The following is a 25,999-nucleotide window of genomic DNA, read 5'->3' on the forward strand; positions in this document are numbered from 1 at the left end:
TTTTCGGTGCTCTTGAAAAACTCTATCGTATGTGCAAACGAGTAACGTCTGACATACCACAATTCCTTTTGTTTCATTCACGCCTGAGAAGTAGCCGTAAACCCTACACTGCCAAAAAGAGATGGAAAATACTTCAATTCATTTGACATAAAGAGGCGGAGCTCGTCCAACCGAGTTTCGTATTTATCGGCGAAGGTGGTGGGACAGTGATGGTGGCAATGCACGTATTGGTATTGGTAGAGTGGTTGCGGTGGGCCATGTAGTTCGCCAGCAATCGTGCTCTGATTCAGTTACGATTTGGTTGCGCGATGTTAATGAATAAACAGCGTTGTGAGCGCGTTTCGTTCGAAATTAAGTAAATTACTCGTAGAGCGGTTGGCGTAACGTCGAATTGTCACCGATATTCCCAAACTGTTAGAAGGTGCATAAGCGAATTCAAGTTGTGCAATGTGTATAGCCTAAGTAGTTCAGGCGATCCACACGAACTACTGCAAGTGTTTAGTGCTCTAAAGTGCTGCATATATGTATAGTAGATATATACATACGTATGTAAATAAATAATACCATAGTACCCAAAAATGTGCCAATTTATGTGAATCATAAATTCAATCAAACACCAATAATCAAGTAACTGTGTTTAAAGTGAACCGTTAAGCAATACCGAGGAGTTGTAGGCATAAGTATTTTTACACTTACATAATAAAAGCAACTGTTAGCTTCGATTGGTCAGCTACAGGCGCGAACTACACCCACGTGTAACTTTCTCCTTCGAACTTCTGGTCTGGTCAATATGATGGACGTTAGCAGCATGTACGGCAATCACCATCCACACCACCAAAACAGTTATCACTCCAATAGCGCTGCCACTGCCGCCGACATGGCTGCTGTTGTCTCTTCCACCGGATATCCGAACGCCTACTTCCCAGCGGCTGCTTCTGCAGCATTACCCACGCATCATCATCAGGTTCATCATCACCAACATCATTTGGGCTATGCGGGCTATGTGACGGATGGTTCATCACCCAACTACTATCCCCAACAACAACAACTAACTCCACCCCCGTCGTCTTTGCAGCAAATACCAGCGGGTGTAAGCCAAACAACTTCAACCGGTACGCCACTACAACATCAACAGCAGCAGCCGCAGCCGCAAGCGCAGCAACAACAACCTATGTACCCCCACGCTCATCTTTTTAGTCCAAGTGCTGCTGAATACGGCATCACAACATCTTCCAGCTCTGGTCCAGTGACCACCTCGGGCACACCACTGCACCCGTCAAGTCATTCTCCAACAGACTCCTACTACGAAAGTGACTCAGTACATTCCTACTATGCAACGGCAGCGGTAGATGCAATACCACCTTCTACACACTCCCCAATTTCCGCCTCCAATGCAATTCAAAACAATCCAACACCGACCAATGATCCACCGATCATAAGCTCAGAAAATGGCTTGAGCTACACCAATCTGGATTGTTTGTATAATCAAAATGCTGTAACGCACCCACAACAGCAACAGATTCAACATGGTTATGCCTCATTGCCCCACAACAATGGCAGTGGTGGTGGCAATGTGGAGGAAAAGTACGCAGCCGTATTGCATTCTACATACGGCACGGCAGGCTTAGCCTTCGACGAACCCCTTATGCAAATGTCAACGAGTCAACAACAATCACCACCTCAGATGTGGCATCATCAACATATTAGTGGTGGGTACAGCCTGGATGCTGGAATTCCCATGGAGTCTTTGGGCATACATCCCTTGAATATGGCGCACATGCAAACAGTGCCGCCACCCCAGCATCCGAATCAACATCATCAGCAACAACAACAGCATCATCTGCAACAACATGGATCACCAAATGGGCCGCGAAGTCAACAAGTTGTCTCGCCCGACGGCACGGGATTGCCCTCATCGCCGGGATCAGCATCTAGCCAAGCAGGCTCACAAAATAAATCCCCTAATCAGGCGAGCAATTTACCAACATACAAATGGATGCAGTTGAAACGAAATGTACCCAAACCACAAGGTGAGTGAAATTCTATAAGAGGATTGAGTTGCTAGGTTACTTCGTTTGAAGAATGCTTCTGTTCGCTATGTGCCAATTTTAAAAGGAAATGCTATTTTTAGGAGTAAGTCGTATGTACTCGTACATGCATTAAAGTGCCTCTCTCTCTTCATACAAAAGAGGTACTGTGTTTCCAATTGAGTTTATTTTATCACTTCAACTAAAATAGTTTTGTTCTACGCAGGGTTATTCGTTAATTGGACGCCTATAAACATAGTTTTTTTATGGAAAAAAATGTATAGTATAAATTTTATAGTAGGCCTCTTCTTTTCGCCAAGAGTTAGCAAATGGCGAGTAGATGAAGCAACTGGTATAAATGAACATACCTTGGCAACGATGAAATAGAGCTGCCTTAAATTACATTTGTTTGTAAGTTAGTGAGTTGTACCAGGTATATAATAAGGTATAATCATAGTCGCTAGCGGCGAATCTTGCTCGATAACTTTGTTGTTGCTTTCACTGTACAAGTTTTTTAACAAGTGAGCCGAGCAGAGAAATAGCGAGCAGAGAAGTGGCGAATAGAAGAGGCCTTAATACTCACGAAGTGCTTCCGCGCAGATGTAATTTTTGGTAGCTCCTTTTCAGTACTCCCAATATACCTACATATGTTTTTTCTTATGCCATTTGCTTCATCTATTCACCACTCACTAAAGCATGGCGAAACGAAGATGTCGTATAAATCAAATAACAGCGCCCTTCGGTTCGCAGAGTTATTTCTAAGGTTGAAACTCTAGGTCTCGGGACCAATTCCTACATACATATATATCCACAAATTCATTAAATGTGCATAATACAATTTTGTATATGTATATCGTGTGTGGTACGAAACAAATTTAGAGGAGAGTAAAAGTATTATTCCAGCTATCATTCAGTTAACCCTCTAGTGCCCAAATTTTATTTTTGCATGAAAAAAATTGCTTTGGGTGGGGATTATGGTAAAATTATAGGTTCTTTATCAAGAAAGTGAAATTTTGTTCCTTGATCCGATTATATAGGGATAAACCTTACCCCGCCTGCAGGCGGCTTTGGGAAAGAGCGCCAAAAAAAAAACTAAATGAAAAACTTGCAAATCAAGTGGATTACGTACTTTTATTGAACAAAACAGAAAGTTTTTAACAGAAATCAATACAAAACAAACAGTCAGTCTTATTTCAAATAGTTTTAGAAAAATGTCTACAAAAGAAAGGCATGCTTTTGGGCATAAATAGGCAGTTGGTGCAAATTATTTATGGTGAAAATTGTGAAAGCAGTCCTTTTGCTGGGAAAGACAAAGATTCAGATTACATTTTTGGCACACGATTTGAGTTTCGGAGGTGCAGCCAGGATATTTGCACCTTTTTTTACCGGTGCGTGATAAAAACTTTGCAAAATGTCCAACTCCGTCGTAGCGAAGTCGTCAGGAGGTAAGTAAGCTTTTCTTCCAGTAAGTTTTACTTGAGGAGTTTGTCATGGACGACCTGGAGCTCTTGGTATTGAAGAATATTGTTGTTAGCAGAGTACGTATGCGATCTCTGCCCGGAAGTTCGGCAGTTGGTACTGCCTAGCATGCGTGTCAATCTTGTTAATTCTTCTGAACAAAACATAAGCGTTTATCATGGCCATATCAAGCAGGTGTATAAAAAGTCGGTTTCTGTACTTATTGCTCTTTACCGGAATCTTATATCGCCCAATTAGTCCATCCATGAGGTCGACGCCCCCATATGACTATTATATTCACGGACTACATTGGGGCAATCGACATCAACAAATTTTTTTTCTGAGCGGACGAACCGCGACACCTTGTTTATAACATTTGTTTCATTCTGGAAGGGCTTTTCGCCTGCGTAACTCGATGCGAGTCGCACTATTTTATTGTCCTTCCAAACTGATAAAGAAATGTCAACTCCTAAAGCAGATCCACAAAATTCAGTTGAATATCCACGGGGTTGTTTCCTGAAAGCAAGATCTGTCGGAAATTTGCAATTCGGAATTCGATTTGTACGAATAGTTCCCAGCGAATGTATTCCGCGTGATTTTAGATAACCCAGAAGTGGCAGTGACGTGTAATAGTTGTCGAAATATGTTATATGGTTTTTAAAATCTGGAATATTACGGGACAATCGGACCACCACATTCGCTGATGCCCCAAGATCTGGTGTATCAGTCAGAACAGCATTGTCTCCTGCGCCGCAATATATTTCGAAGTTATAACAAAATCCGAAGGAGTCACACTAAACGAAGAGTTGTATACCCCATTTATGTGGTTTATCTGGCAGATATTGTCGAAGGAAAGTCCTCATCTTCGTTGCGCACATTTGTTCATAGACACATAAACGTTGAGCCATCGGAATGGACTGAAGCCTGTTATTGAAATGATCCACGATAGGTCTTATTTTATACAAACGGTCGTAATCTGGAGCATTTTTATCAGGTAACTTATCGTTATCATTGAAATGCAATTTGCTTCTTATTAGATCAAATCGATTTCGTGAACCCAGTATGAACGGACGTTTGGGTAGCGAAACACGGACATAGGTATAAAATAAAATACCAATATATTTTCTTATTTCCGAGTTGGTTGTTGAAAAGGTAATGCTAATATTCTTTTGAGCACTATAGAGATTGGTTTGTTCCACGATATGGTCGATGACACTGTCGCCCAAAAAGTACTCAAAGCACTTAAAGGGAGTGTCAAGACTTTTTATACCATCTCCCAAATCGGGTTCAGAAAAACCAATCGCTGATTTATCTAGCACTAAGTTCTTCTTTCGCCACAACATTTTCTTAAAGGTCTGCGATTTAGGATCGATATCATTAACTGACCCAACAAACTCACCTGGATCGGTTATGATAGTTTCAATACGTTAACCGACAACCTGCTCACCAGGAGCTTTGCGTTTGCGATTCTGTGATTGCGGAATATTTGAGGAAGTCGAGATGGGGATAATACATGTGCAAACGACGCGGGACTTCCATTTAAATTGACACACATTGATTCCAGCATAGAATCTGACAAATTTACCGCCCTGTTAATCACCTCGTCAATTCCAGTGTCGATAGGTAATTCTGCATCGTCCACATCTTCGTCTAAAAGATCTTCCAAATCTTCTTCCACGTCTGTATCATCGTCGATTTCTAGTAAATCCAAAAATGTTGCAATATCTTCATCATTGAGGGATGATAATTTACACTTTTGTCGTTGATCCATTTCTAAAAAACCAAAACTTTAAGCTTAGCCCCCCTCTAAAAATATCAAAATTTCAAACTTACCGCATAGTGTTATTTATTTCGAGTTATCCCAGGACCGCCTCTAGACGGACTGTCTTCAAAGGTTTATAAAATACAGGAAACACTTTTTTTTTGTTATTATTTTTAACTTTCGTATTTTGAACACAACCAGCAACACTATGATAATTTTGACGTGATAACGTCTTATAATTCGATTTAACAGGCTGCACGCACGAAAAAATGTGTCGTTACCTTGCTCATTAGTGTTACCTTGCTCATTGCCGTTACCTTGCTCATTTGTCGTTACCTTGCTTATTGTCGTTACCTTGAATGAACTGCAAGCGAAAGCGCGGAACGAACGACAAAGCAAATAAAGCAAACGAAAGGCAACGTTCGACATCTTGCTCTCTCCTATTTAAGTGAGCGTATATATGTACAGGTATCCCTTGTATAACGCGGTCTTATACAACGCGGTTTCGATATAACGCGATTTGGAAAAATTAGGTTTCAGTACAACGCGAAATTTAGGCTTATATAACGCGAAGGGGAAAATACATAATTATAAAATCTGGTAACACTAATTTGCGTACCACATATTTATAATATGTAATGTATTTTTAATGTAAACCGGGAATTACCCTTTTTTGCCTTAGATAGACAGAATAGATATTAATCTAGCACCTTATTACGAAATTGAAAAGGAGCTTAAAAAACCCACCCACCAAAAACTGATAACAGATTTTGCAATTATAAAACCAGTAGAAGAACCACAAAGTCCCGCAACTAGTTTCTTATCCAATAGTGAAAACTATGTTAAAGAAATATCTTCTGATGAAGCTATTGCTCCCCCAAAACGCCCACGCGCAAAGATCTTTGAAGACAGTGAAACAGATTAATTACCATATGAAGTTTGAAGAATAACAATAAAGTTTTTAATAAACCTTTAATTTGCTTTTAAATTTTTTAATGTGCACATAATTTTTTAAATTTTGTTTTTTGAATTTTCAAATATGTATGTACACATGTATTATTATTCATATCTTGTGTTTTTAATTGTATAAGAAAGTCTGAACTTTAGTATTGAGTTGAAATATATGTGCATCTGTTATTTTGTATGTATTTTATTTAAAAAAAAACCTATTGGAACATAACCCCCAAATTTATATGAAAACTATGTTTTAGATAACGCGGAATTACATAACGCGCAATTCTTCTGGAACGTAACTATCGCGTTATACGAGGGATACCTGTATGTATATGCGCAAATGTACATATATAAATTCACGTATTTGTATTTGCATATGCCTTCTTATTGATTATTATTAATTTGATTTACTTGAAGAATTTAAAATAAAACCAAGTTTGTTAATAATACCTGTTGTTTTAATGTTATAATTATTAATTTTTTTATTATATATGAAGGAAAAAATGTATTTTAATATTTACCATATACCTTATAAGATATGTTGTATATAATATACTAGCAAACCCGGCCCCCTTCGCTGGGCACACTAAAATAGAATAGATATGGTTTAGAACAGAAAATATATGGTTTTCATATTATTTATTTTTTTATTCTTTATTCAAGCCCTTTGGCATAAACAATATTTTTTGTTTTTCTATTTGTTTTTGAGTAAATATAAAATATAAATTGAAAATCAGGAAAAAAGAAGATTGTTTTTAAATTTCAAATCAACGCATATGAATAAACAATCGTCTTTTTTCTTGATCATCCATGAATTTTTCGTTTCAATTTATATGTTTTATTAAGCATTGGAGCTTTTTTAACCATTATCCATTTATATTTTTCAAAAAAAAAAAAACGAAAAAAATTGTTTTTCCACGAACACATAATTTCATTCGGATTTCACATTAAATTCTCAACTTACTTAATAATGTGCATAAGTTTCGTTTAATTCGGTGCAAAGGCACGGCGGGTCCACGTTTTGGCATATATTTCGAGACCCTAGTCATCAATAGGTATGAAAATTACCCCGTATTAAAGCACTTATCAACAGCTTTCATTTGATATCCATATTGTACAAACACATTCTAGGGTCCACGTTTTGGTCTCTATCTCGAGACCCTAGTCACGGAACGGATGAAAATACTCTGAACTAAAGCATTCACCAACAGCTTCCATTTGATACCCATATTGTACATACACAATTTGACCTATATCTCGAGACCCTATCTACCAATAGGTATCCAAACTATACGGAAACCATCTTCAATACCTCATTAACAATGTGTGTAAGTTTGGTTTAATTCGGTGCAAAGACATGGCGGGTCCACGTTTTGGCATATATTTCCAGACCCTAGTCATCAATAGGTATGAAAATTACCCCGTATTAAAGCACTTATCAACAGCTTTCATTTGATACCCATATTGTACATACACAACCAAAGGTTACCCGGATCCACGTTTTGACCTATACCTCGAGACCCCAGTCACGGAGCGCCATGAAAAATACTCTGTACTAAAGCATTCACCAACAGCTTCAATTTGATATCCATATTGTACAAACACATTCTAGGGTCCACGTTTTGGTCTCTATCTCGAGACCCTAGTCACGGAGCGGCATGAAAAATACTCTGAACTAAAGCATTCACCAACAGCTTCCATTTGATACCCATATTGTACATACACATCCGAAGGTTACCCGGGTCCACGTTTTGACCTATATCTCGAGCCCTATCCACCAATAGGTATCCAAACTATACGGAAACCATCTTCAATACCTTCTTAACATTGTGTGTAGGTTTGGTTTAATTCGGTGCAGACACGGCCGGTTAGCGAACACACACAAAAAGTTGACTTTATTTTATATATAAGATTTTTTTCAGTTTGTGTCCGAAAAATACAAATACAGTGAAACCTCCCCTTGCGGACACCTCCAATAAGCGGACACTCCCCATAACCGGACAAAAACTGAGGAACCAAGCTTTATGTTGTGTTTTTAGAACGAATTCCACTCTAATAACCGGACACTCTAATAACCGGACGCGGACGCTTTTTCTCATTTTTTTTGTTCTAATCACCTCTCGAAAGCGGACGCGGACCTCTCGGTAACGGACAAGCAAAATATATCACTGAACAAATGTGTAAAGAAAATAATAAAAACCTCTCATAAGCGGACGCGATACTCTAATCCACGGACAACAAAGATAGTAGATAGACAATAGTTGAAATAAAAGATATTAAAAGAATATGGATGGGCGGTGATAACGTCAACAAAAAGAAAAAGTTCTTAAACGCGGATGGCTCAAAAATTGACCATTTGAGTTTCGAATGGTTCGTTAAGGCCAGAAGCCAAAATATACCAATATCGGGTATTATTATAAAGGAAAAAGCAGAAGAAATCGCTGGCCGATTAGGTATTCAAAAATTTTCTGCGTCAAATGGATGGTTGGAGAAATTACGTAGGCGTCAAAGAATATGTGGGGAATCTTCCGAGGTTAATTTCGAGGATTGTGTGCCAATATGGTTGGAGATAAAGAAAATCCATTGGTTATCGGAAAAGCAGCATACCCACGCGCCTTTAAAAGAGGCAATTAGGAAGTTTGCCAGTGGAATGGAAGTCAAACCGGAAAGCTAGGATGTCTCGTGAAATTATGTGTGAGTGGCTAAAAATGCTTGATAAAAAAATGGGCTGCCAGAAGAGAAAAATTTTATTATTTTTGGGCAATGCTACAACTCACCCTCGAGATATTAAATTAGATAACATAAAGTTGATCTTTTTACCTGCTAATACAACATCCGTTTGTCAGCCCCTCGATCAGGGTATAATACAAAATTTGAAGTGTCATTACAGATGCCATATAATCAAACATATTTTGACAAAATTAGGAGACATTCCAATGGACAGACTTTCAAAAACTTTTGACATTTTGGAGGCTTTTTTTTATTAAATCTTCACGGCAGAAAAAATTAAGAATTGTTTTTCGAAAGCCGGGTTTCAAAAAGCTCCGCTTGAATGTTCTGACTTCGAGGCAGAGGATGATGAAAATCAGCAAGGTCAGTATACAGAAGAGTTTTTGTTAATCGACGAAGTTGTTAATACAGAAGACAATAATATTGACGTTGTCATTGACGAAATGAATACTGAGGAATTATCTGACGGAGAAAGCGAAGACTCAAATCATGTATGTGTCCAGGATGAATGTCAGATCAAGTCATATCCTGAAGCATTAGAACAACTGCGTCGCATTAAACAATTTCTAAGATACGATATTACTGGATTTCAATACGCCAAGACTTTAGAATGTCATCTTGAAAACCTTTTTCTGAAACATAAACAGGAGAATCTACGACAGACTACGGTATATGAATTTTTGAAGCCTAAAATATAAATACCTATTTTCAATCAAATATGTACATTCAAAAGTGTAAATATACTCATTGTTCCCAATATAAAAATGTACATACGTACATATATATTTTTCAATAAATATGAAAAAAACTGAACGTACCATAAAAGAGCATAAAAAAATTATTTAAAGAGGTGGGATAGTAATTTTAACCTAGAGTTTTTTTTCAACCCCCATAAGCGGACACTCCCCATAAGCGGACGAAAATTGTGGAACCGTGAGTGTCCGCTTGTGGGAGGTTTCACTGTACTTGTATTTGCATATGCCTTCTTCCTGTGTGCATGGTAATGAACCATTTCTCTGTTGAGAATAGGACGATGATAGAAAAAGTAGGAAATGAAAGGGAGTGTTTCAAGTGTAATGTGTCTTGAGAAAGTCAAATCGATGATGATGCCTCTAAGTGTTGTTGACTTATTAACGTCTGATGCACAATCGAAATTGAAGATATATTTCATGAATTTGATAAATGTTTCGTCATTTTTCACGTTTGTGTATGTGTGACCTATTCCATTGCAATCCAATCCTCTATATCCATACAAAATATATATCAAACAAATAAAATTAAAATTTTGTTTTGAAAATTGCAACCATTCCATCAATATTTTCTTATGACGTTGTCACGTTAAACTATCGTCAGTAAACCGACTTTACAGACAACCTCTTTTTATTATAAGCTAAATACACTTCTAATATTTTTATTTAATTTTTAAAATACACCACTTTTCCAGAATAATTAATTTGACCGCACTTCAAATGACTATGACGGCTGATTAAAAAACAAGACGCTGCTGCAAATGCACCAGCAATAATTTTGGGACTTTTCCGAATTAGAAAGAGTTTAAAAAGTAACGAAATGGTATTTTAAAAGGGAATAAGCGTGAAATAAACTTAGGCCGTCTACAGGCGGTCTTGGGTACTAGAGGGTTAGAGAGCTTTTTAAAACATTAAACGTAATAGCAAATGTTCCACCAAGAAAGCCACAATGGCAATAATTTATTTGGAAGAGTGGATTCGTATGAAAGGAAATTCGTTAAGTTACGAGTTGAAAGAACAAAAGTGGCCCTGTATGAACCCGGTCTAATAAAACTTGAAGCTCTACGATGAAGCAACTGGTATAAATAAACATATGTATTTGGTAACGCTTATACAAGTTCTAATAAACAAGATTAGAAATGACGAAACAAGAAAAGGCAATCGAAGGAAACAATAAGTCCTTTCAAGATACTTGTAACAGTAATAACAACAAGAACGTGTAGAGATGGGAGATATGGACTTGCAAAGATATCAACTCAGTTCATATAAAGTGATAACGAAAATAAAAATAAATATTATTTTCCATTCAATAAACTACATAAAACCAGATATATTAGATTAGCTTTGGCTTTCTATCTTTTTTAACAATTCGCCAGTAGTTGTGCCATGTCTCCAAAATCGCTTTCAGCTCGAAACTGCATTCAAAGCCATTTCGTTTGAGAACATTTTATTAGATTCTTCGGTAATACTCTCAGTGTCAGTACTGTTATCATCAGTAGTTTCCATATTTTCATTCATATTTTAACAAAATCTAACCCGAAATCTAAGTTTCCGGTCAATGTATCGTTATCTATTGTTATAAATTCATCAGAATTTGAATTAGATGTCCCAAGGATTTTTGTACCTCAAATAACTAAGCCAGCGTTGCTAGCGGCATCTTTGGGATCGAATTGAGTTATTCATATCTGTTTTTGTTAAACTCTACTTTCTGGAAACAGTTTTTTATGGTTTTCGTTTGAACTTTTGCCCAGGCTTCTTTTACGAAATGTATTGCCTCCAAGATATAATTTTTTAGACAGTATCTAAGCCCACCGAGATATGCTTAACTTACAGAATTAGATAATATATTTTAAAATTTCGAATCATTCCTTGAACTAAAGGCTGGCATATTGAAAAATTTATTTGATGATTTTGATATTCCTTAAACGTATGAATTCACTGCGCAAACAAACTAAATGTGTACATAAAAAACATCACACTTTATCTGGGAAGTCCCCTTTTTCCATTTAGTAAGTATGTACGTATGTAAGTAACTGCTCACTCACATTTTTTATATTTTGTTCAAACCTCAATAGAGGTTTCTGTACAAATGAGTAATTTGTTGCGAAATTTATACTTAAAACTTGGTATAGAGAAAAATGTCTGCTTAATGGAGACGCTAATCTAATAGGTTTGTCTGTTAGGAGAGGTTTCACTGTAATCCATTTTCCGCCCGGTGGTTCACAAAATGTTCGTTAATAAACAGTAGTAGCAAATACCCGGTATGTGCTTCTCTGCCGTTAAAGCAAAATATTCCACTGTAACATCTTAAAGGACAATATTTTTTGTTGTTTCAACTTCAGTAGAAATAAATGCATACAATTGACTATGAAAGAAAAGTTTTCTATCAGGTATTGAAGTTTTTCTGAAAAAAATTCATTAAAGAAACGTTCTCCATTAAATTACCAATGGGAGAATCCAAATTGGTTACATTGTATTTCAAAATATTCTCCACGATGATCAAAACAATTTTGCATCCCTTTGGATCTGCATCTCGAAGCACGGATGCATTAACTTTCTCTGGCACAACCACTGATTTTGGACGACTTTCACGGAATTCGTCGGTTATCGAACAGCGACCACGTGAAAACTAATTCAGTCAGCTTTTTATGGTGCTAAAATGGTACTAGCGCGTAGTATAATCATTTTTATTTATTCATGTATTGTAATCTTGTTAATTACACGAAAATGATTGCGGTTTAATTCCATTTTTTTGCGAAGATGAACCTTCCCTGACATATCTGCAACAACACAACAAATTGTATGGCAATCAGGTGAAAGGTATAGGAATGTATATTATATCTGACAGGCTAACAGACTAAGAAATATTCATTTTTATTTCTATATTGGACTGCTCCTTTTTGATGTTACACATCTTGAATGCCAAAAAAATTCCTTATATTTACTACGACACACCTCGAATGCTCTTTAAGCCTTCATCGCAAATCATCCAATGACTGGTATCGTTTTTCTTTTGTATTTATTCTGTGTACTAATTTAGCAGGTATTGTTGTTAATCCTAAAAATTTGGCGAAAGCTCTTTAAGTAATCTTCTTCTACTAATTGATTGGATACTAAGTCCATTGTATGATTTAATAGGACGTGTTTTTCTCCACTTCACGTCGATATGGGCACTACTAGTGATGATATTAAGCCCTTGAAAGGCCCTTTCCTATTTTACGCGTATAACTAGTTCCGAAATTTTAATTTACAGTTGTTCTGTTAGTAAGGGTTTAAGTAAGACTGCGTTCAGACATGGCTAATCGAGTTGATTGTATTTGTTTTTGTTTTTAGCCGACAATCAACAACAACATTGATAACGAGCACAGAAAACTTGTTGCTCGAGCTCGAATAACTTGGTGCCCCTCTCCCTTCGCAGCGACCTCTTCTCTCAACTAAAAGTTACAAGCTGCCACAACAAAAGTTGTGGTCGAAGTTGTGGAAGAAATTAAAAAAAAAACTTTGTACATAAGTAAACATTTCGAAATTTGGCATTGGCTCCGAAGAAGCGTCTGCTATTAGAAAAAACGTTTTGTGTGCTTTTATTTTTCATTGACACTCCAAATGACCTTTGTATCATTGTATGATTGGTGTTAAAGGGAGTTGAGAAGGAGTTAAAACGTAATACTTCACTACATGTGAATCGCGTAGCCATCTTCTTATCGTTGCCATCTTTTACGTCCAGTCATGTTGAATTATTCAATAAAAAATATTTTAAACCCACAATTTTTTTACAAATTCCAGAGACACAAATTCGGTTAATGAAATGAGAATAGTTATGGAAAAAATTAACTAATGAGCTTTCATTAGACCTGCTTTGAGAAAGTTCAAAAATGCCCATTTAAGTAGGAGGTGGAGGGTTAAAATGTACTACAAAAAAAAAATCCTTGCTAAATTCTACTTATGAAGTCTGAGGACAGAAATTGTATTTGAATTTGTTTTATAAATAATATTTTCTGTACACTATTCGCACTTTAGCCCAAATTTTAAAACTTTAACCCTCCGTAAAGAAAACTCAGACTCTCTGGACCAGTACTGTCTTCATGAAAGTAACACCTCTTCTTTCCTAATTATTAGCGTTTGCTCGCATTGTGGAACATTTTTATAAACCTATTGAAACGCGTAATTTGTTAAAGTGATTTCGTAAAACTATATCAGGCGCTATTTAAGCGCTACTTTAAAACTGAAAAATTGTCGATATTTGATGCTATCCCTCGATTTTGCAGTCTACGTTATAGTGTTCGTGGTAGTTTAGCACCTTGATATATCATGGAAATAAACTTTATAAGGTATAGAAATAATTTCTTATCACACGTTTTGGTTTAATCTCCACGCGCTTGCATTTTTGTGTTAAGTATTCTCGAAAAATTGATTTTGTAAACATAACATTGGAAGCAAATTGAAAAAGCGTTTGTTTTTATCAGCTGTGCAATCTGCGCCCCGCTCTTCAGATAATCGCTATCGATGCCCATAATTGCCTTCATAAGCTTAGTTAAAGTATTGTGTATTTAATAAAATTTGGTCACAATCACTAAATTTTCGGGACACGACCCTATGAAAGCGGGATGGAAGAGGAGAAGAATGGAACAAAACCATCGAAACATCACTTTCTGTACTCATAAATGCAGTAAATTAAGCGCTCAAAAACGTGCATGCTCACTGTTCAATTTCAAAACAGAAAAAATTTCAGAGAAAAGCATACTTGTGATTTAATTAACGAATGAATATCCACTTATTCACATAAATAAATATAATTAAATAACATGTGGTTTGGGTTGTTTCCTGAAATTGCAAAATTTTACAATATACTCAACCGTTCGGAACTTTGACTAACATTAGCTTTATGGATATTAAAATGTATCCTATTGCCTTCTATAAAAAGAATATTTCCGACACATGTGCTTGAAATACCTCTACACCAGAGAAAGCACTTTCCGACACATTTGAATTATATTTGCTTTCATCAGTGTATAATATCTTAAATCTATAAAATAAGTATTAAAAGTAGTTATTTAGTTATATTTTACTGTTTTCCAGAAGTATTTTTCCTTAGTTACAATAATTATTCAGTGGCAACTTTCTTGGGGCCGCTCTTGTTTTTTTCTGCTTTCGTGCAACCGCCCGTGGAAGCAATGTTTTTTCAACACATTTCGAGGGATTTTTTTTTACTTTATTTAAAATCATTCATTCTTCGCGCCCATTAAGTTTCTTCCCTTGGCCTAGGCGGTTTTTATTCGCAATCGAAGGGCCACGTTTATATCTCCTAATTATGTACCGTACTGTAGCAGGTACCGCTTAGTTCGTAAGCGCCTTGCTTAAGCCTATATAATAATATTGCACGAATTTAGATTTTTGTGAATAGTTTACAATCAATTCTTTATATATCTTATTTTCTTGCGCGTACCGAATTCTTCTTACAACTCTTCTATTTATCATCTGTCAACGAAATATTTTAACGCTGTCAAGCACAAATGCAACTTTATTTGTTGAAAATTTAATTTTTTTATTTTTGAAAATGTTTGCGAATTTTCAATTTTATTCTTATTTTCTGAAAAAAGTTACACAAAAATTAATATTGCGGAATTGATTTGTTCTATTCAGAAGTGCCGTGTTTCGAATCTCTGGGCATGAAACATCAAATCATAACAAGCGTTTTTTCTGATAGCGGTCACGCCTAGGTAGGCAATGGCAAACCTCCGAGTGTATTTTTGCCATAAAAAACATCTGTCGTTCAAAGTCGGCTTCAAACTGTGGGCCCCTCCATTTGCGGATCAACATCAAGACGCATACCAAAAGTGGGAAGTGGAGGTCGGCCAAACACCCAATAAAGAGTGCATATAATTGTATCAACCTTGCAGTAGTAACCACAAGAAGAAACTATTAAAGATGGGATTGCAACTTTGAAACCCCCATCCATAACCGATGCTGATGGTATGGCACCTATTCTCCTCAAAAACTGCTTCTCGCCCACAAAGCCATTAATGTTAATATTATATTTAATAACTCTCTCTCTGCTGGACTATTTCCACAGGGTTGAAAAAGACTCATATAACTCCAATCTTAAAAAGTGGGAATCAGAATGACTTCAAGAGCTATAGACCTATTATGAAATTGACAATAATGCCGAAATTATTTGAGACTGTTGTTAAGACAAAGCTGATTTTTGTAACATGGTTTTGGTAATGGAACGCCTATGGTATATATCCTTGAAATTGTTTCTGAGGACTGTATCGATAGCTTATCAAGGTTTCTCTGCAGGAAGTATGCCTCTTTGTTTCCGCTTTTTAAATTGTCGTTGTTTTCGGATCTGCTACCGGATCAGTTTAATAGCTACCACTCATTATTTAATTAAGGAGGTGAGGAGTTGCCTGATCTCTCATCGGGCGCGTCTCAGGTGGTGGATAGGGAAGCCTTGGCATCACACTAGTGGCCTCCCCTGATGGGGTAGGTTCAACACTCGTGTGATGACTCAAAGTTGGCCTAGAATCAGGGTGCCATCCACAAACCAAACTGGTTAGAGAGGAGTTCCGAATAAAAACCGTCATTGGTAATCGACAACAGAACGGATATAACTCCAGGTGGAACCCACACAAGTGGCAATCCACTCACTTCGGCGGCAGGAGCATGGATTCTGAAGGCCCCAACCATTACCCAAGTCTCTCAGCTCGATGAGCGAGAGCGCATCCTGGAGGATATGGGGGTTGCTATCGCAATCTCCTCTTTTTCAGAGGCTGAAAAACGTTTCCCAGTTTCGGAGGGCTTGAGTTGTGAGGTCACATAACAACAGTGCAAGAGCCCTGGGTCTTTAGTGGGCGCCTCTATGGCTTAAGCGCGTTGAAAGGGATCCCGTTATTATATGTATGACAGGAGTTCGAGTAGACCTAGGACCGGCGTTATAGTATCATCCCATCTCACTGTGACGGGTCTTAAGCAATTCTTTTGTCAAGACCTGGTAGCGGCTGAGGTGTGTTATAGGGGTAGACGCGGATGGTCAAAGTTTGTGATTGCATCTGCTTATTTCCATTACGATACCCTGGAAGGGCCACCACCTGGAAAGGCAACTAGTCTCGCTTTCATCCCAAAGGTTGGAAAAGATGACTACACCAGCCCCAAAAACTTCAGGCCCATCAGCACGACTTATTTCAAGCTAAAAAGTCTCGAACGACTGGTGGAATTGCGCAGGCGTCAGAAGTCGCTGAAGGCTGACCCTCTGTCTCCATTACGGCATGCCTATCAAAGTGAAAAATCCTGCGAGTCGGCACTGCAACAGCTTGTTGCTAGGGTAGAGCTGCCCATTGAGGGACTACGCTATGGGCACCTTTTTAGACATAGAGCGGATGTTTGATAATGCCACGTTTGACAGTATGTGCAGCTCTGCTAGTAGATACGGCGTAGACCGAGTACTAGTGAATTGGATTCGTTCGATGCTGGCGGAGGAAAATCTGCTGGTGTTATCCGGAGTTAATAAAGTTTGCCCACACGACGATGTGCTGTCTCCATTGCTCTGGTGCATGGTGATCGATCCTCTGCTCACCACCTTAAACGACTCGGGAGTCTACGCACAAGCATATGCGGACGACGTTTGATAACAGGCCCTTCGCTTATGAGCATATGCTGGGAAGAACCTTGATGGACTCGTTCTGCCTAAGCTGAAAGAGTCACAATCCAGCTATCCAAGGAAAGTAAATATCATAATATACATAAATACAAATATATAATTGTGAATTTTCTGCAAGGCGATGCGTGTGTTTCCTTTCGCGGTAGAAATCCTAATATTGTCTCTTTTCTTAATGTTAGAAATCAAGTTGCCATCTTCATTTGTTTTGAGGATATTCATTCGCAATTCAGCTTTGAAGAGACAGATAAGAACTAATTCTCCGTTACATATACATATATCCACATATGTATATAATTGGAGCTTACATCATTTGTTAGGTGTTTGACCAGAGAGAACTCCAATTTCTGTTATGCGTCTTGATATTGTCCTACAAATGTAAAGGCCTTGGGTTTTGTGCATACGCCAAATAGCAAACGGTTTATATCAAAAAAGGGAAAAAGGTCAAAAAATTAGTTCTTTAAAGTTTTCCCCTAAATATTTCAAAGATTCAATAAATTCGAAATAGTGCCGGCTGATGATGCCGATTCTCGTCTATTTATTCTTTTAGAAATTAGCAAAAAACCTCAAGGAAAGAAATATAACAACAGAAAAGAGTCCGGGGCATTGAATCCAGGAGCTAACTGACCTGCACAGCGGTCTCGTGTACTAACCTTTTTGAATTCATCACTATTGACCACTTGCTGTATAGGTCGTATGTTTTTCTTCTTTTTCTCCTTCTTCATCAGTTGGCAGGTACCCCAAGTTATTTTGATTCAGCAAAGCATGCCAGTCATTTCTTCCTCATGCTAATTGCCGCCAATTAGACGCGCCAAGTGAAGACCTGCTAGCAGCAGGTGTCATATTGCTGGAGCGCTGTCATATATTTATGGGATACTAATAAGTAAATGAAAACAAAATGACTAAATTAATAAAAAAATAAAATTATTGTTATAAAAATATTTTGCAGAAAGATTAAATTTACGCATTTATGAAAAATTATTTAATTGCTTTTAGAGTAATTAAAAAAAAAATTATTTTAAAATAAATCAGTATCTTTAGAACACTTTTGGTATAATAAAGTAAAAGTTCCAAGTCCCTAAAAAATCGCATTAATTTCTGACAATTCATCCGCATGAATGAGGTCGTATTCGAAAAATAATAGGAATATTTGGTCCTATAAACCAATAAGATAACGAAAAAAAAAGGTTTTTGCTAATTTTTTGAAATTTTTAAAAAGAAACAACTACATATATGGGTTGGCTTTAGACCCAGCTGCTCCTTAACGTTGCTTTACAGTTTTATGCTGCCTCCGAAAGAAAGATAGTTTTTTGGGCGAACTTTTTCATGGGAGAGATGCACTCAGAGGTTAATCATTGCCTGCCGAGTAGTACCCGTTAAAATACGTTTTCTAACATTTGGTGGAAGTCGGGCACTACCGAATGGTAGACACAAAGAAATTCATTCCGCTACGGCGGCCAAAATTAATTTATATTTATGGAACTCGAATAGCATCGTTCCTGATTTCAGAACATACTATTTTGTCGCTACGTAAGGTGCGAGAGTAGAAGTAGTGAAGTTATTCGCAATTAGATAAATCATGAGCCAGAAATTTCTTTCACTTGTTCTGATTTTTTCTGCTGGGTTGATATACTACATATGTATGTACGTATGTATATATGGAAATATGAGTGTGCTTAAAAATGAAATAACTTTACAACAAACACAGTGACAACAACAATCAACAAAACAATTAAGAAAACAAGTAAAATAAAACTCGACGCTGGCAATTGATTGACAAGCAAGATATTTCGCTAACCATCGGACTTCCAACCGAGGGTATGTCACCTAAAAATAAAAATTTCTTAACACGATGCCAAACTAAATGCGCAATCATAATTCCCGCAACAAATGCTGCGCTCCGACTCTTTAGCTTTGCAGTCGACGCGATCGTTTTTGTGTTGCAGCTCTGCTCTTTACTCGTAAAATGACTGAACGTTTTTATGAATGCTGAATATTTCAGATAATTTTGTCAATCCTGTGCAGTCAGGTTGTCACTTGTCAAGAATTCGTGCGAATAAGTCAAAATTAGCTCGTTTGCTTAGATTTCGGTATGCAGATGAGTTGAACTTGTGGTTGGGTGGGAGGAATGCGCTTTAAAATAAATGTTGTAAGAGGAATTTCAAAAACATGAGTGTATGTAGTTACATTTGTTCAAATGTTAATATCTATTTGAATTTGTAACTCCAAAATTAAACTCTCACATATTTATATTTACTTAGTTGCCAATAAATTGAGTTGTACTAAAATATTTATGTGTGCACGAGTATGTAAGAGAATTTCTTGAGAAAGTTTAAATACCATAATTGATCAAATAAAACCTGTCTGAAGTGTTTATGGGTGCTAAAAAGTATCATTTACATGAATCGTAATGTGTAATTAATGAGAATGCTACAGTCAACCAGCCGAGTAAGATGATGACGCCAATAAGCAACCGAAGCGAATGCGCTTTGTTCGTTCGTATGTTTGTATGTATGTACATACCTACGTATGCACTCCTCACTCAGCTGTAAAATGTCCATATTTACAAAGGCAAACCTGCGCATTCAGCTGAAGTACGAGTACGAGTTCGTGTTTACCAACACAAGCAGTAAGAAGAGGATAATATAAAATGAAAATCAGAAAAAATATCTCAAAAGAGGCAAAATTTTACTGATCTGGAAGTCAAGTTGCTTGTCAAATAAATGATTATTGAAATGTGCTACAACAGACAGTCGAACTGTCGTTGAGACGGTGTCTGTGGTAGAGACTGCATTGTACGCACCGTGTGTTTGTTACGCCATTACTATAATCAAGTAAATAATAATTATTCCAAAACTTTTAAAATCTGTTATAAATTTCGTTTTATGGGTAAGCGATTTTTTTACCTCTGTAATATAAATTTTAGTTAGCAGTGAACTTAAAGAAAATTATTTACTTAAGTTGGATGAAAAAGTTATGGATACTACAGACGTAGGGGAAACAGGGGTACATTTGGTACAGTACAAGTAAAGAAATTTGTAAATTGGGAACAATAAAATACTTGACTTCATTAAGCAACATAAAGGTAAACAGTTAATGCATTTTTTTTATTCTTTCACCTTGAACATTAGTATGCCAGCATAATATGAAATGTCGAATCGCTGTTCTATTTCACTACTACTCTATTTTTTTTTTTTTTTTTGTCGCGACATCTTAGTGTATAAGACGTTGTTGTCTAGTGCCACCACCTTCGCCTTGGTTAATGCGCAAATTTTTACAAAAATGCACGAGCTTTTCTATTTTTATGGGAGTTTCAGTTAATTTGTGACAGTGAAACGTAAGTAATTCGTGAAGTGATTTGAATAAATATTTTGACATTTTTGAATAGGGCACATTTGAAAAAGAACAGCTCAGGATAAAAAAATCAAATATTTCTAAATGTACTCGTCTTCACTTTTCACAAAAAATATTATCACAGCCATAAAATAAAGAACCAAAACGAAAGCGCCAATTAAGATCCGACTGATCTGATGAAATAATAAGCTAGATTAGTTATATTGAATCTGAGGATGGCGGTTGAATCGGGGGAGATAATTTGGAGATTCTTAAATTAACAGATGACTTAAAGTTGGCTGTGTGAGATAAATTCGAAGAGCACAACATGAAACTCCTTTTTTATCTGGATGAAACCAATTAGCGAATGTTACCTTTATTTTCGCTTGCAGATGTAGTTATCAAGTGGTCTACTTCTTCACAGCGTTACATTTGACAAAATAACTTTACAAAAACACAAAAAAGACATGCAACAGCTTCTGTAAAAAATGCCTTTATAACTAGTTTTCATCAATCGCCTTTGAGATTCGCTTTTTAATATCGAGCAATCACGTATCGAGAAATATTATTTCAAGAAAAAGGCGTCACATATACTCCAGTTTCCCCTACTACATACACTTTTGTAGCAGTAGTTTGCTTCTTTCCTTCGATTAATATTTTGCTTTCAGCCGTTACGTAAACACTGTGCAGCTCATAAATTTGCAAGCGTGGTTCATCCATTTATCATGTCATTCCGGCCAATGCTGAAGCTAAGGAACAGAATAATCAGTAGAATAATTGAAAGTGGTAGCCACGGTTAGGTTCGGAAACATCGACTGTCACACTCACATTCTGATTGCTGAGCGAACATTGCAAGTGGATTAAGTGAGTTATAATCGTAGGTGTATGAAAGTACGTATCTAAATACGAGTACGAACTATGTTTCTTCATCGCCAAGTTATGTGCATATATTGCGTTTAACATTTTGTAGTTTGGCAGAAACATGAGCACACTGCGTGAAAATTATGCTGAAACTTTCGGTATTGGAAACCCTGTGCATTTCGTAGACTGAAAAACGAAGCTCCACTAAACCAATAAAGCAAGGTTTGTAGCTGTAAAGGAAATGTTTGACCGTTTATTCCGCGTCTGATGAGTTACAGCTGCTGCGCTTCAGTTCAAGTCTGGCTATGTCACCAGTGTTCCGGGTAGTTCCGGGTTGCTCCGATGCTATAGTTATTTTACTAGGCTCCCAGACAACACAGAGTTCCTATTGAAAGGAACGTGTTGGTTGTTGCATCTGGTAAACGCAGATCGCTCGGTATAAAGTATGCTGAATAGCCTCCCGCACCTAATCCATATTTTAAGAGATAGCCACAGATATGGCAAGGCAGACGAAGATATATGCGAAATGTAAACTGATATAAATGATAGTGGTCAGTCGTTTTCAGCAGTAGAAAACAGTTTGTTTAATATTACTAATCACAATTAGTGGTTGGTTTATTGCGCAGTTTAGGTTGTTACGTGTGAATCAAGGGATTTAAACTGAAAAACTTAAATTCCGTTAAATAATATGTATTGTCAAACGTTATGTCTGTTGCTCAGATTAAAGATTTCCAACGAAAGACAACAGGTAGTTGGCGGTCAAAGGAGCATCGGCAGATATGTGCTAACAAATCCATAAATAGATACACGAACACCCAGTAGGGTAAAATCACGTAATTAGGTCCCTGGCCTAAACATAACGATTCTCTTACCATGGCTAAAATGTTCAACTAAATTTGAGAACAATTTTTCACAAGCTAAATATATTTATACAAAACAACTTATCCCTTTATTCTAATTGTGTGCGAGGGCGCAGATCGCTTAGCCCATTATCATTTCCTGCTATCATAAGGTCGCTATTGTTCTTTTTGTTGCGGGTCATTCGAGCGCATTTCTGAATCTTTCGGATCTCGCAATGCAAGTGGCCCATAATAGGGTTTCTTTTTAAAAAGTGAAAAAAAAAATCATTTACAAAAATCAGTCTGCCGGTATTTTATAAGTTTATTCAAAAGAGCAAATCTTCCCGTAAAACACGATTTCATTCATGTGGCTTCCTCGGCTTCATTCGCAGTAGCGCCCCCTGTTAACCCAGTTTTCCAAGACCTTGGTGACTAGTTCTGGTGGGTGTGGTATTAACCGATTTGGGTTAATTCCACTAAAAATATGCACTTATTTATGCATTTTTTTGGAAAGATGATTCATGTAAATTTATTTATCCAATTCTTCTTCTTCTTAATTGGCGCGATAACCACTTAGGCGATTTTGGCCGAGCTTAACAAAGCGCGCCAGTCGTTTCTTTCTCGTGCTAACCGGCGCCAATTGGGCACACCAAGTGAAGCCAAGTCCTTCTCCACCTGATCTTTCCAACGCAAAGGAGGCCTTCCTCTTCCTCTGCTACCACCAGCTGGTACCGCATCGAATACTTTCAAAGCCGGAGCGTTTGTATCCATTCGGACGACATGACCCAGCCAACGAAGCCGATGGATCTTTATTCGCTGCGCTATGTCTATGTCGTCGTAAAGCTCATACAGCTCATCGTTCCATCGCCTGCGATATTCGCAGTTGCCAACGAGCAAAGGTCCAAAAATCTTACGCAGAATCTTTCTCTCGAACACTCCAAGCGTCGCTTCATCGGATGTTGTCATCGTCGACGCTTCTGCGCCATACGTTAGGACGGGCATGATGAGAGTCTTGTAGAGTGTTAGTTTTGTTCGTCGAGAGAGGACTTTACTGCTCAGTTGCCTACTTAGTCCAAAGTAGCACTTGTTGGCAAAAGAGACTCTACGTTGGATTTCAAGGCTGACATTGTTATCGGTGTTAAAATTGGTTCCTAAATAAACGAAGTATTTTACAACCTCGAAATTATAACTGTCTACAGTGACGTGGGTGCCGATACGCGAATGCGCCGACTGTTTGTTTGAAGACAGGAGGTACTTCGTTTTGTCCTCGTTCACCACCGAACCCATTCACTTTGCCTCTTTATCCAGTTTGGAGAAGGCAGAACTAACAGCGCGGTTGTTAAGGCCGATGATATCGATATCATCGGCATACGCCAACAATTGTACGCTCTTATAAAATATTGTGCCTGAGCGATTAAGTTCTGCGGCTCGTACGATGCTCTCCAACATCAGGTTAAAGAAGTCACACGACAGGGAGTCACCCTGTCTGAAACCTCGTTTGGTATCAAACGGCTCGGAGAGGTCCTTCCCAATTCTGACGGCGCTGCTGGTGTTGAGCAACGTCCTCTTACATAGCCGTATTAGTTTTGCGGGGATACCAAATTCAGACATAGCGGCATACAGGTAACTCCTTTCCGTACTGTCGAATGCAGCTTTGAAGTCGGCGAAAAGATGGTGTGTGTCGATTCTCCTTTCATGGGTCTTTTCGAAGATTTGGCGTATTGTGAATATTTGGTCGATGGTAGACTTTCCAGGTCTGAAGCCACACTGATAAGGTCCAATCAGTTGGTTGACGGTGGGCTTCAGCCTTTCACACAATACGCTCGCTAGAACCTTATAGGCGATATTTAGAAGACTAATCCCGCGGTAATTGGCACAAACTGCAGGATCGCCCTTCTTATGGATTGGGCAGAGCACACTTAAATTCCAATCGGCAGGCATGCTTTCATCCGACCATATTTTGCATAGGAGCTGATGCATGCACCTTACCAGCTCCTCGCCGCCATGCTTGAATAGCTCTGCCGGCAGTCCGTCGGCGCCCGCGGCTTTGTTGTTATTTAGCCGTGATATTGCTATTCTCACCTCGTCATGGTGGGGTAACGGAGCGACAATTCCGTCGTCAACGATTGGGGTATCGGGATCTTCACATTCTCTATGACATGCGCAGCTGTCACCGTTTAACAGGCTCGAGAAGTGTTCCCTCCATAATTTAAGATTGCTCTGTACGTCAGTCACCAGATCGCCGTCTTTGTTCTTACAGGAAAACGCCCCGGTCTTAAAACTTTCTGTAAGCCGCCGAACTTTCTGGTAGAATTTTCGGGCGTTGTTCCTATTGGCCAGCATCTCAAGCTCCTCGCACTCACGTATTTCGGCCTCTCGTTTCTTCTGTCGGATAATACGTCTCTCTTCCTTTTTCAGCTCTCTGTAGCGATCCCACATGGCTCGCGTTGCGCCCGATCGCAGCGTGACTCTATAGGCGACATCTTTTCTTTCGGCAGCAGCATGACATTCCTCGTCGTACCAATTGTTTTTTCGGGCTCGCCGGAATCCGATTTCTTCTTCGGCGGCGGTACGTAGGGAACGAGAAATGTTGCTCCATTGCTCGCGCATGCCGGTGTGTAGGGCAGTGCTCTCCGAGAGCAGGAGTGAGAGTCGAGTGGCGAATCTTCTGGCTGTCTGTTGTAATTGCAGCTTTTCGATGTCGAACATTCTTTGCGTAGGTAGATGTACGTTTTTTGCTGCACAGACGCGTGTGCGCAGTTTGGCTGCAACAAGGTAATGATCCGAGTCGATGTTGGCTCCTCGGATCGTACGTACATCTAATACACTAGAAGCGTGTCTTCCATCTATCACAACATGATCGATCTGGTTTCGCGTTTTTCGATCAGGAGACAGCCAGGTAGCTTGGTGTATCTTTTTATGCTGGAATCTGGTGCTACAGACTACCATGTTTCGGGCCCCGGCGAAGTCGATCAGCCTCTGTCCGTTACCGGATGTTTCGTTGTGCAGGCTGAATTTTCCGACTGTGGGACCAAAAATTCCCTCCTTGCCCACCCTGGCGTTGAAGTCGCCAAGCACGATTTTTATGTCGGGGCGGGGGCAGCGCTCATAGGAACGTTCCAAGCGCTCATAGAAAGAATCCTTGGTCGCATCGTCCTTCTCTTCCGTCGGGGCATGGGCGCAAATTAGCGAGATGTTAAAAAATCGGGCTTTGATGCGGATTATTGCGAGACGCTCGTCCACCGGAGTGAACGACAGTACTTGGCGACGAAGTCTCTCTCCCACAACAAATCCGACACCGAATTTGCGCTCCTTTACATGGCAGCTGTAGTAGACATCGCAAGGTCCTATGTTTTTCTTACCTTGCCCCGTCCATCGCATCTCTTGGATGACAGTGATGTCAGCCTTTACTCTCACGAGGACATCAACCAGCCGGGCAGAGGCACCTTCCCCATTAAGGGACCGGACATTCCTGGTGCATGCCCTCAAATCGTATTCCTCATTTCGTTTGCAGGGGTCGTCATCAGTGTTGGAAGTTCTAATCCGAGGCTTTGTTGCTGTTTTCATTGGGGGGGCTTTTTAAGTGGCGGGTCCCAAACCCAGCGCACAACCAGCTATTCTGGGATGCTTCG

At 38.5% G+C, this 25,999-nt stretch overlaps 1 protein-coding gene across 1 annotated transcript in view; it reads left to right on the forward strand.

The window, feature by feature from the left end:
• The first annotated feature begins 319 nt into the window (after positions 1-319).
• The window catches only part of LOC128871945 (homeotic protein labial-like), a 92,106-nt gene continuing 66,426 nt past the window's right edge, over positions 320-25,999 (forward strand). Inside the window, exon 1 of the mRNA XM_054114137.1 lies at positions 320-2,030. Within this exon, the coding sequence (XP_053970112.1) occupies positions 791-2,030 (1,240 nt within the window). The 5' untranslated portion in view covers positions 320-790. The remainder of the gene's footprint in view (positions 2,031-25,999) is intronic.

This window comes from Anastrepha ludens, chromosome 2 (assembly GCF_028408465.1).
Source record: "Anastrepha ludens isolate Willacy chromosome 2, idAnaLude1.1, whole genome shotgun sequence".
Classification (NCBI taxonomy): domain Eukaryota; kingdom Metazoa; phylum Arthropoda; class Insecta; order Diptera; family Tephritidae; genus Anastrepha; species Anastrepha ludens.